The sequence below is a fragment of the Gossypium hirsutum genome, chromosome D04 (genome assembly GCF_007990345.1).
Source record: "Gossypium hirsutum isolate 1008001.06 chromosome D04, Gossypium_hirsutum_v2.1, whole genome shotgun sequence".
In the NCBI taxonomy this organism is placed as follows: domain Eukaryota; kingdom Viridiplantae; phylum Streptophyta; class Magnoliopsida; order Malvales; family Malvaceae; genus Gossypium; species Gossypium hirsutum.
Window position 1 is genome coordinate 1,112,021 of NC_053440.1, and position 13,932 is coordinate 1,125,952.

At 30.7% G+C, this 13,932-nt stretch overlaps 1 protein-coding gene across 1 annotated transcript; it reads left to right on the forward strand.

Moving 5' to 3' along the window:
- Positions 1 to 10,654: 10,654 nt before the first annotated feature.
- Positions 10,655 to 12,055, forward strand: LOC121216212 (zinc finger protein ZAT5). Its single transcript, XM_041091587.1, has one exon. It carries the CDS (start codon positions 10,937 to 10,939, stop codon positions 11,768 to 11,770), a length of 834 nt encoding a protein of 277 aa, XP_040947521.1. The 5' UTR covers positions 10,655 to 10,936; the 3' UTR covers positions 11,771 to 12,055.
- Positions 12,056 to 13,932: the final 1,877 nt, after the last annotated feature.

Genomic DNA, 13,932 nt, shown 5'->3' on the forward strand with positions numbered 1-13,932 from the left:
TACTGCTTAATTATATTGTCTTGATGTGGGGCTAACCTTTGTTTTGATAATATATTCACAGTCTGTTACTTGAATTTGAGTGTGAATGTAGGACATCGCAATGTATCTATCATGGATATGTTGATAAATTTAAAATTTTCAATATATTTGTCATATCTCTATATCGATGTTCGTAACAACCAAGTTTTAAATGTTTGGAGCTAAATGGTAGGCATTAGCACCTCTCTTAGTATCCTGAATCGATTTACAACCTTTGGACATGCATGCGCTTATTCCGCCCATCTTGTGTTGTTAACATACATTTCCTTGGTAGGAATGAATTTCTGTAATGGAGCTAGTCGATGCGTTCATTGCAACTCCACCAGTCTTGGTGATTGCTGCTGTAGGTCGCAACAGAACATGTTGATCTTTTATTGGGGCAAATGCCTCGGGAGATATGTAAAAATTCACTAACTTGGACTCAGTCCCACTTGATGTCCCTATTGGTGCCTCTCCAATCATTTCTCGCCACATGGATTTTATTATTTTAAATATTTAACTGAGATTGACAACTTAAAACAAAATTGAGAACAAGATTATTTCTTTTCTCTTCACAAAAAAAAATCACTGCCTTAAAAACTTAGTCGGATGATTTTTTTGGGTTTCGTTGATTGGGTTAACTCAGTATTGACAGATTAGGAAATCATCTTCTCCTCCATCTGTTTGGAATTTTTCTTTCTTAATTTTCTAAGCTTTTGATTTTCTTTTGTAATCAAGCAGGTTGCATACCCAAATAATATGAGATTTTCCCTTAAAAATATATTTTTTAATTTAATTATTTAGGAGGATTTTAAACATGGTTGTTTGAACTAGATTGGACTGGCCGACTTGATTGGGATTCGATTGGGGTACCAGTCCAGAGAAAAGTTGAATTTATGAGTTTTGAACAAGTTTTAGTATAAGTGGTTTGCTTATATAGGTTGGCTTCTATGTTAGTAGGTTTCTGAGTGTATTTGAGGCTTGTTTGAGTGACTAGGGTATCGCTACTTCTGATGAAGTATCGATACACTAATACCATGTATTGGCATATGGCCTTGAGTATCAATAATCTCTTGATGTATCGATACCTTCCCTTCATTGTATTGGAACATTGAGTACTGGAGTTTACTGTTTTGAAATTTTAGTACTTGTATCGGTACATAGGTCTCAAATATTGATACACGACTCCTTGTTTGTATATTTTGGGCCTCATTTGTTGTTTGAAGACCCACTTGAGTTTGTTTTTTATTCAATGATGATCTATTAACTCTTATATTCACCGGTTTTATTGTTTAGCATGATTAAAACTAGAATTTTATGGACGCCAAGTTATATATTCGATTTGTTGTGTTGTTTCGACAATAAATGTAACATCTTATATCTGGTGTTCATTCGGGTTGGGTGTAAGGTGTTACAATTAGTTGGGGATGTTATTAGAAGTTATAATTTAATAGACATCACTAAATTCGATATAATTCACGTGTTTTTTAACTATTTATTGATAATGTCTTAGTCATGGGATCTTTAATCCTTAAGTCTGTACTTGTGGGTTGAATATCAACTTCTTGTTTATATAAATTGTAACACCTCATACTCGACCTGATCGTTGGGTCTGAACTACAGAATGTTACATTTGTTGTCGGAGCAATTACGACAAATTACAATACCATTTAACCATTTATGTATACTGTTAAGTGTGTTATACATTCACAATATGTTATATATTCATTTTCGTGTCTTATACGAGTTACAAAAGTTCTTTTGCTAACCAAACGTTGTATAAGGATCAAATTGTAAAGTTTGTAAACTATCTGGTTGACGCCACGACTTTGGGGGTTTCAGATCATAATGTAACTCACCGACTTTATCTCATCGTGACATTGAGAGTACATCATCGCTGTAATACATCGAAAATCTTTATAGTAAGATATTATCTTTGATATAATAAAATAAGAAAATAAAGCGTCAAAAAGGGGAAATTTTGGAGTTATGTCAACATTGGGTCGTAATTATGACATATTAGTTCAAGAAAGGATTAAATCGTAAAAGTGAGAAAAGTTTTGTTGCCCAAGAGTAAATACTCAAAAATTAAGGGGTTAAAGTGTAAATATGAAAAGTTGAAGGTCCAATGGTGTAAATATTTTAAGGGTGGAATGATCTAGAAACTAAGAAAAATGGATGGATTAGGACCAAATTGAAAAAGGTGAATAAGTTTGAGGGACTAAATCACAATTTTACCAAATTAAGTGATGACTCAAGATGGAATTTTAAAAGATCATGAAGGGCAAAATGGTCAATTAGAAGAGAGAGAAATCTAGAAGATAATGATGATGTTGGAGATATTTTAGATTAATTACATAAATAAATATTAGTTTATTAATATTTTGATTTGATTTTTAAATGATATGTTATTATTTTATTATTTTAATATTTAGTATATATATATATGTGGAAAGAAAGATGAGAAAAAAAAAACCCCACCATCTTTTCCATGCAATTCACGTTAGAAGAGAAGAGAAGAAAGAAAGTTTTACTTTCTTTACAATTTAGTCCTTCCACCAAAAATTCATCATTTTTATCTAGAAATCAAAAGAATTTCCATATCCGTCAAGAGAGAAAGATAACAAGGAGACTATGGGGAGCTAGAATATCAAGTTAGATTTAAGAAATAGAAGCTGGAGGAGAGAGAAAATCAAGTTAAAGATTGAAATCAATATGACAAGGTAAGTACATCAAGATTTTAATATATTTTTAAGTTTGATATTATTGAAAAAGCATGGAAATGATGTTAATGTAAAGTTTTTGTATATATGGTCCTATGTTCTTGATATGTTAGTGAAGAGAAAATAAGAGAAAGTGATGAGAAATAGTGTAGAGAAAGAAAATAAGGGTGTTATAAACATGGTAATAAACATCTTGCACAAAAATGGTTTTGGACAGTAACAGTGGGCTCACTTTGAAAAATCACCATAAATTATGAAAATCGAATTAGAGTATGAATAAAATATGGAATTAAAGCTTATTGAGTCTAGTTTCTCATAAAAGAAATGATGTAAGTAATGGAATTGTAAATTATGAGATATAATAAATTTTGTGAGACAAGGTTAGAATGAATTCCGGTTCCCCTGTTCTGACTTGGAAAAATCATTAAAAATTGTACAAAAATAGTTATGGGTTACAATTTATATTTTTAAAATACTTAATGAGTATATTTTCAATAGAAACAAATGGGGACATCATCCGAATTCTGAACAAAGAGATAATTATTTTTTTGTGAAGAAGGGTCGGAATTGTCAGACAGCAGAACAAAGGTGACTTTAAAGAATAAAATGTACTTATTGGCTGAACCAAAAATTCTGAAAATTTTATGGTAAGAAGGTATGTGAGTCTAGTTTCAGGTAAAATTAGCGGATCCTAATTTGGAGTTCTGTAGCTCAAGATAAAAATAATTTAGTGGATATGACTCAAATGGACAGCTTTGAATAAATTTACAAGTAAATTGTGAAATCATAGATAATGTTACTTATAAGCATGTATTATAAATTAAGGATGTGGAATGGAGAGGAGGAGGAGGAGGAAAATATATATATGAATATTCAGTTAGCATGGATAACTTGCACGTTTTAGACTCAGGGACTAAATTGAATAAAAGTAAAACTTTAAAGGTAAATTTGTAAAAATGTCAAAAAGTGACCAAATTGCATGAAATGAATTGTTTTATTATTTAAATTAGTAAATGGAATGAAATATTAATTTAGATCAAGATTGGGTGAAAATTTGAGAAAAATAGAAAACTTCCAAAATATCCCTGAATTTTGGTATTTCTGCAATTTAGTCTGGTAAGCTCGAATGAGTTATATTCTGTAATAATTTTAATTGAAGTGAATGCTATTTGGTAATGAAAATTATATATATGTGTGTATTATTATTGGAATTAAACTATTATTGGTAATATGTATAATTATTTGATACATTTAGCTGATTATCGGAAGCTAAATTGAGTTGGAAGCTTGTTGGAGATATATCACAGTATCCATTGGTTCTATCGGTAATTTTGGATGATTTGATTCTGGTTATAATGGCATGTATAAGTTAAATTGGTTAACGTTAGTTCATTAATGTATTGATTTTGATTGGTTATAAATATGAATGCTAGATAAAAATGAAATGTCTGAAAATTAATTAGTAAACTCCGATAATGCCTCGTACCCTATTTTGGTGTCGAATACGGGTAAGGGGTGTTACAATCGCGACATGACTCACTGCTTGTTCTCGTCACGACATTGAGAGTATGTCGTTGCGACGTGACTGACTGTTTCCAAAAAAACCATATGGTACTGTTGGATTTGGTGCCCTAAGTGTAGTATTTTTGTCTAAGTACACTTGTAATTTTTTCAAATAGATTGATTAATAAAATTATTCGTTAGATTAATACTTTGTATAATTGTCCTCATGTGGTTTTTGCACGCAAAGCAAAATGGAAGCAAATGTTGCTCACTGGTTGTCTAATGTTTAAACTAATATTAAGTGATATTACATGGTCGAATCATAATATGAAAATATAACTTATATTAGTAGACGAATCTAAGCATGTCCTTAGTCTAATAATAAATGAGCAAATCGATTGAAGAACTAATATGTCATCTATTAAGTCTAATTGGGAAGATGTTTTGGGTATCGAAGTGGATGACTCTCAAAAGATAGAGACATTAATGTGACTGACTGGATTAACAGTACATCGGACTGGACCTAAGGATAATTGATCCTAAATTTGTTTATTGATTTATTCACTTGTGACGTTCATAATGTGACATACATAAATCCTAAGTGGATGACGAACTATTTATGTAACACCCCCATACCCGACTCAATCGCCGAGTCAAGGCACTAGGATGTCACATTCGTTGCCGAAGCAACTACTAAAAATTTCAGATCAATTTATCATATTATTTAATTAATGTAGATCATTAACTCATTTTAGTAATAACTAAATTTACGACAAAACTAATTATGAGTTAAAAGAACTCATTAAAACATCCACAATTGATCAAGGACCAAATTGTAAAGTTTATATAAAAAAAATTAAACTCTCGTCGCGACGTTGGGGGTTCCACATCATGACATGGAGAACTTGTCGCCGTGTCGTCGTCTCCATTTTCATACAAGCTCCACGCTTTATTTTTATTTATTTTTAATTTATTTCATTACCTAAACCGTATTCAGATGTCATATCGCTACTTCATTTTACATATCATCCACTTACATCTATTTCTAATCTCAAGTCCTCATAAAACATTATATTCAATCAAAGTTTATAAAATTAACACAAATATTAAAGTTTTACAAATAAGATCATTAGAGGACTTGCACTTTCAAAAGTAGTTTACCCACTTTATGTATATTTTATATTTATTTTTAGATTATGCTAATCAATTTAATTATTCATAAAATTTAAACAAAGATTTAAGTATCACATCAATTCATAATTATTCACTTATTATTTTATCAATTCGTTTAAACATACTCACATGTATTAATCATTCCATCACTTACAACCATTTCGAAACATTTCAAATTCATCTAATATATATATTTCCTGCTTCTCCTCTCCATTCCACATCATTTATGTATATATTTATTAGAATCTTTAGCTTTTAGTATATAACATGCTTATATGTAACATTATCTATAATTTCACTATTTACTTATATGTTCATATCAAAGCTGTCCACTTGAGTCATAGTCACTAATTATTTATATCTTGAGTTACAAAATTCAAAATTAAGATCCGATTGATGTTTTTGAAACTAGACCCAAATATCGTTTTACCATAAAAATTTCAGAATTTATAATTTGGCCAATAATTACAGTAAATTCTTCAAATTTACTAAAAATTTATTATCTCTTAGCACAAGGTTCAGATGATGTTTTCGTTTGTTTCTCTTGAAAATAGACTCATTAAGAATTTAAAAATATAAATTTAAACCACTAATCATTTTTTTTACAATTTTTGATGATTTTCCAAAAATTAGGACAAGGGAACCCGAATCCACTCCGACCTTGTTTCACGAAAACTAATATATCTCAAAATATAAAACTTTGTTTCTTTCACTGTTTCTTCCATACGAGACTAGGCTCATTAAGATTTAATTCCATTTTAATTCAATCTCTAACTAAGTTTCTATAATTTTTTTGTGAATTTTCAAAGTTAAGTAATTGTTGTTGTCTAAACTGTTTTAATGAAATGATTTTCCTTTCCGTGGTTCTTTGCCCCATCTTTCATTCAATCACACATATTTGTCGTACTTTTGATTACTATACAATTTAATCACTTATGTTTATGTATAGATTACATATTCATTTCTTAATCTTAGTATCTTTCACCATACAAATCACATTCTCTCTTACCAATTTAGTGTTTTAAGTCTCTAATCTTCATCAAATACTTTCTATTTCTAATATTAAGATTACATACATGTTTCATACATCTCACTCAAAACATCTTTAACTCGATCTATTGGAATACAAGTAGGTTTAGTATAAAACTTACCTCATTTGTCAAGAATTTCTTCCTTTCTTCTTCATTTCCATGCATTTCTCATCTTCACCACTTTCCTTCCTTTTTCCTCTCATTTTCTCCACTTTCATCTACTATTTTCTTGCTTCTAAATTGATGAACATATTCTCTATAATCTTTACTTCATCTTCTCTCTTTAATATCTAAGGAAAATTTCAAAAATTTTGGGTAAAAAGATAGGTTTTCATGGCAAAGGACTAAATTATATAAAGAAAAGAAAACTCCCTTTCTCACCCTTTCACTCATGTTGGAAGAATGATAAATTTCCTTCATCCTTCCTTTCTTTTCATACTATCATTTTCTAAATAAAATAATAATAAATATCTAAGTAAAATATTAATAAAATAATATTTAACTAATTAATTAATTAAAAATATCACCAAAATATCATCAACATATCATTACATTCTAGAAATCTTCCTCTTGCTAATTGACCATTTTGCCATTTATGGTCTTTCAAAATTACATCATTGAATCATCACTTAATTTGGTAAAATTGTGATTTAGTCCCTTACAATTCTTCATCTATTCAATTTGTTCCTACATGTCAATTCCATATCATAATAAATTGGGTTATTTTCACTTTTGGTCCTTCAACTTTCTTATTTTTACACTTCGATCTCCTAAATTTTGAATATTTACACTTGAGCCAAAAAGTTTTCACATATTTATGATTTAGTCCTTACTTTAAATCAATATACTAAAACCTACTTCTTAATTATTATTTTTTTAATAAAGTAAAAAATTTAGGCTTGTTTTTTAGGCTCAACCCGAACCAAAAAATGAGCATAAAATTTTGCCCAATCTCGGTCTGGATAAAAATGCTAAAACCCGAGCTCAACCCGGTTTGCCCGTATTAAATTTTTTATATAAAGAAATTTAAAAATATAATACATCAAATACACTAAAAATATTAAAATAAATGTTCCCTGACAAATGGTAAAAAATTAAAGAAAATATATACTTAAATAACACTAAGATAAGTGCAACTTAGCAAACAAATACATCTAAAATAGTAGCAAAATTAATAATAAAACAAGAATTATACAATATCCAAAAAATAACAACAAAATAGCAGCAATATAAGAGCGAAATTATAGCAAAACAACCAAAAAAATAGTGGCAAAACAGTAAAAAAATAGTAACTTTTTTTTTTTGCAAATTTGAATTGGGCCCGGGCAAAAAAAAAGCTTACTCGAGACCTGACCCGTATTTAGGCCCGTCCTTTTAAAAAATTATAAAACGTAATACAATAAAATAAAATAAAATCATATACTAGTAATTTCATTAAAATAATACATTTTATGATTTAAGCGAATAATATATTTTTCTAGCAAATTTTTTTAAAGAAATTATTTTTCATTCAATCTACTCATATGTTATGAACTACAAAAACATAAAAAATTATAAAAAAAAAGTGGGTTCTACGAGCATTCTGTGATGCAAAATCTTTAATAATAACATCAACATCAATATTTTCTAAAAAAATTCTTCTCAATTGATAAAATTGCTAGGCCATTCAATCGTTCTTGTGACATTGGTGACCTCAATATTCATTTCTCTTATAGGCCCATTTTCAACTAAAATGTCTCCTGTTTTGTTATCAAGATTAACCCAATTTCGAGGGTCATAAATATCCAAAGAAAGAATTGTTTGTTCTTCATCAATGCCAAAATCAGGAGTAATTGTTTGTTCTTCATAAAGACCAAGATTTTCAACATTGGATACATTTGGCACATAATTAGGCTCATTTGGATCATTAATTTCATCATTCTCATTGACATCAAAAATGAAATTAAGAATGAAAATATTACAAGAAATGAGGGAGAATTATACCGAAAACAATGGTAGATCCGGCAGACTACAGATGGGAGGCTCCCAATCTCTCAAATATAAAGTAAAAATTAATAACTTCAATCAATCGATGCTAATGATTGATGAATAATGCATTACTCAAATCAAATTTGGCCCTATTTAATTTGTAGAAAGTTTCTCTCGTTGCCATGGTTATGGGAAAATAAAGAAGATTGAATACTAGTAGCAGTTGATTTTTTTGGGGAAAATTGAAATTATTTTTTAACTTTAACGGTAGGAGTTGAAATTTGGGAATTAGAGAAGATTTGTAGAAGCTAAGGAGTTGAAGATGAAGTATTTACGGCTAAGAATTGAAAACTCTAGACATTTAATTAGTTTACTTTAATTTAAAGATTTTTTTCCCATATTAAAAGTTGAATAAATAATTTTTGGGTCTCTTTTAGCCTTAGGCCCTAGGCCCTAGGCGGCTGTACTTCAAAACAACCTCTAGGATTGGCTTTCCCCGTATTGAAAACGGACATTATTTTTTATCCAAGTTCATTTTTTAGGCCTATATTTTTACCCAAACTCTCTTAATTTTCGGGTGGACCTGACCCGACTCATGGGCGGAGCATACTTATATTATGGAACGGAGCATTGGATGGGGAAAAAATATGCTTAAATAACACTAAGATAAGTGCAACTTAGCAAACAGATATTTGTAAAATAGTAGCAAAATTAATAATAAAACAAGAATTATGCAATATCCAAACAATAACAACAAATTAGTAGCAATATAATAGCGAAATTATAGCAAAACAACAAAAAAACAGTGGCAAAACAGTAAAAAAAATAATAGATTTTTTTTTGCAAATTTGAATTGGGCCCGGGCAAAAAAAGCTTATTCGAGACCTGACCTGAATGACATTTTTGGACCCTAGGCGAAACAATAAATCGGGTCCTTTTAAAAAATTATAAAACGTAATACAATAAAATAAAATAAAATCATATACTAGTAATTTCATAAAAATAATATATTTTATGATATTAAGTGAATAATATATTTTTCTAACAATTTTTAAAAAAAATATATGTTTCATTCAATCTACTCTTATGTCATCAACTAATAAAAAAAAGTGGGTTCTACGAGCATTTTGAGATGCAAAATCATTAATGATAACATCAACATCAATATTTTCCAAACAAAATTTCTCGATTGATAAAATTTCCAGACCATTCAATCGTTCTTGTGACATTGACGACCTCAAGATTCATTTCTCTTATTGGCCCCTTTTCAACTAAAATGTCTCTTATTCTGTTATCAAGATTAGCCCAATTTCTAGGATCATAAATATCCAAAGAAAGAATTGTTTGATCTTCATCAATGCCAAAATCAAGAGTAATTGTTTGTTCTTCATTAAGACCAAGGTTTTCAATATTTGATACATTTGGCGCATCATTAGGCTCATTTGGATCATTAATTTCATTATTCTCATTGACATCAAAAAATGAAATTAAGAATGAAAAGATTACAAGAAAGGAGGGAGAATTATACCTAAAACAATGGTAGATTCGGCAAACCGCGGATGGGAGGCTCCCAATTCAAATATAAAGTAAAAATTAATGACTTCAATTGATTGATGCTAATGACCAATGAATAATGTATTACTCAAATCAAATTTGGCCCTATTTAATTTGTAGAAAGTTTCTCCCGTTGCCATGGTTATGGGAAAATAAAGAAGGTTGAATGCTAGTAACGATTGATTTTTTTGGGGAAAATTGAAATTATTTTTTATCTTTAACGATAGGAGTTGAAATTTGAGAATTAGAGAAGGTTTGTAGAAGACAAGGAATTGAAGATGAAGTATTTACGGCTAAGAATTGAAAACTCTAGACATTTAATTAGTTTACTTTAATTTAAAGATTTTTTTCCCATATTAAAAGCTAAATAAATAAGTTTTTTGGGCCTCTTTTAGCCTTGGACCCTAGGCGGCTACACTTCAAAAACAACTCCTAGGACCGACTTTGCCCGTATTGAAAACGGGCCTTATTTTTTAGGCCTATATTTTTATCTGAACTCTCTTAATTTGAGGGTGGACCTAACCCGGCTCATGGACGGAGCATGCTTATGTCGTGGAACGGAGCATTGGATGGGGGAAATAATTGTCGTAGTTGTTGTTTGCCTTGCCCTACTCCAATATTTTTATATATTTATTGTTGTTGTTGATTTGCATTTCGTGAAGTGCGTTGGCAAAGTGTGAGAAAGAGAGTGTGAAACGGACTTTACGTTAACAACCTTCCCAACTGTTTTACTCTCCATCTCTTCTAATTTTGCCTCTTTTCAGTTACGATTTTGGTCTGTTTTTGGACTTCTTTTTCTCTTCTTTTTCTTCCCTATAAATATTATTTTATACAAAAGAAATCTTGTAAGCTTGAGGAACATCTTGCCCTTACTATTTTACTCTTTACTGTTCCATTGCCTCCTCTCTTTTCTTTCTTTTTTATCATTGCATTCACTTATATATCTTTCTCAAGTCTTTGGCTCCAATGGATGTTGTTGCGATGGGGTCTAGACATAATACCAATGTTGTAAAAGGGAAGCGAACGAAGCGGTCGAGGCCTCAATCACCCATCCCTTTTGCCATTCTATGCAACAATGGAGGTGAAGTACTTGATGGGATTGGGAATAGTTCTTCTTCCTCTTCTTTCGAATATCAAGATAGCACCACCGAGGAAGAAGAAGATATGGCCAACTGTTTGATCCTCTTGGCGCAAGGCAAATCCAGAGAATCCCCGAAAGACATGCTGGTTTACAAGAAATTCGCTAGTAGAAAGTTCTTGGAAACGCCTTCTAATGGGACAGGCAAGGTCGGGTACTATGTTTACGAGTGCAAAACATGTAATAGAACATTCCCTTCATTCCAAGCCCTTGGTGGTCATAGGGCTAGCCATAAGAAACCCAAGGCTACACTGTCTGAGGTTGCCATGGTTGAAGCAGCATATGAAGAACAAGGTCCTAATTATAACAATAATAATAACAGTAAGGTTAAGGTTAAGGTTCATGAATGCTCCATTTGTGGGGCTGAGTTCACCTCTGGACAAGCCTTGGGAGGGCATATGAGAAGGCATAGAGGGTCAATAGGTAATCAAGTTAATGTTCTTACAACCAACACAACATTGTCTTTGACAGTTCCAATGGCATTGGAATCTGAGAAACCTAAGAAACCACCAAATGTCTTGTCTTTAAGCTTGGATCTCAATCTTCCTGCCCCGGAAGACGATCACCGGGAATCCGAATTCACCTTTGCTTCCAACCAGCAGCAGCAACAACAACCCCCTCTTGTCTTCTCAGCCTCCACTTTGGTGGATTGCCATTACTAAACAAGGTTAAACCTTTTTTTTTCCCTTTTATTTTCTCATATTTATTCAACATTTATAAGATTCTTTTCATTCTTTTCTTTTTCCTTACATCGATCAAATGTTAATCATATGGAACTTGAAATCTTTGATGAAAAGCAATGAATATTAATACGCGTTATATTAAAAGGTATATCTGAATTGTTCATGTCAAGTTTCATGATAGCCATCTTTTTCTTCTCTTTGGGTAGAAGATGTGAGTTTGAGTACGTTGAAATACATCATTCTCCTATTTATGAGTTAAAAAGAGATTATGAGTAATTTTAGATGTCACTTAACCCACAAATCTTACAATACACCTCTAAATTTTGGGTTGTTGGATTCAATCTTTTTGCAGTTACCATATCAGCTCATTGATCCTTAATTAATCTTAGCGAGTTGTTTAGTTTCAGAATTTATTAAGTCAGTTACTAAAGATGCAATCAATTTGTCTAACTTATTTCTTCAAAAAAAAAAATCTAACTTACAAGTGGACATAGCCCATGACGGGTTGGGTTTGGGTTGGGTCGGTGCAATATTTCATGTCCATTTTTAGGCTCGAGCCTGACCTAAAAAATAGCCTTAAAATTCTACTCAAGCTCGGTTCAGATTAAAAAGGTTAAATTCGAGCTCGACTCAGCCACCCGATTTTTTTTAGATTATTTTTATATATAATTTTTTTAAATATAATACATCAAATACACTAAAATTAATTAAATGTTTCTCAATAAATTGAAAGTACATTAAAATATTCTTTATACTTAACTAACATTAAGATAGTTGCAACTTAACAAACAAATACCTCTAAAATAGTAGCAAAATTAACAATAAAACAAGAGTAATATTCAAATAATAGTAACAAAATAGTATCAATATAATGATAAAATGATAGTAAAACAACTTATTTGGGCAAAAAGAAATCTTACTCGAAGCTTGGCCCATTTGAAAAATGAACTTTATTTTTTGTTAAAACTCATTTTTCAGGCCTATATTTTTGTCCAAACCCTCTCATATTTTGGGCGAACATTCAGGTTTGGACGGTAACCTAACTCATTATATTAATTTAAGCTATAAATAATAAATATCCTTCTTATATTAATTTAAGCTTTGTTTAACATTGCTGTAAAAAAAAAGTTCACCTTTAAATTGGTTTTTAAGTCCAATTAAAAAAACAGGATTGAAATAGTTTTCACTTTTGGAAAAGTAGTTTTGAGGATATACAATTCACTTTGAATTGAAAAAAATTAAATTTATATATTTTGTAATATTTATATTGTGTATATAATTATTTTTTTTTCAAAGTTTATATCAAATATAATAATGTATTATGTATTTGAATTTGTAAGGGTTATGTTTGTATGTGATTTTAATATTTAAAATATAATTTACTTATTCAAATTAAATTTTCGGATTAAATCACATTTTTTTTATTTTGAACTTGATAATTGTTTTCGAATTGGGGCTTGAACTTTTTTTTGTCCAACTTAGGCCCTGAACTGAGTAATTGTTCCTACATTGGGGCTTAAACATTTTTTTTGTCCAAGTTAATCCTTGAAAATTTAAAATTTTGGCCCCAATGTGTGAACAATTGCCAAGTTTAAGAAGTAACTTGGACAAAAAAAAAGTTCAAGCCCCAATGTGGGAACAGTTGCCTAGTCCAAGTCCTAATGTGTGAACAATTGCCAATTTTAGGACTTAACTTGGACCAAACAAAGTTCAGACCATGATGTGGAAAAAGTTGTCAAGTTCAAGTCTTAAATAATGATTTAGCCCTAAATTTACAAACAATTTTGTTATAACCCACACTTGGTTCCTATGCCACCCATACATGAGCATTCCACGCCATTATGGAAAGAACATCATTGCAACATCACTAAGGAATCATGACATCGGATCCAATCTCATTAATGCTTCCACAGTTGAAGGCTCACCAACCTCGAAGATGGTCACATCAAACCCATACCCTAACTTGGGTCTGAATTGGACTTTACCGAAGAGGCAATCATACATTAAAGGACCCATTCTAAGTCTCCTTCGCCTATAGATACCCCATATTCTAGGAGACAAGGGGCACACAAGATAAGAGACATAGTAAACACTCTGCTAAAACACCTCTCTAACAAAAACAAACTATCGTCCTCTAATGG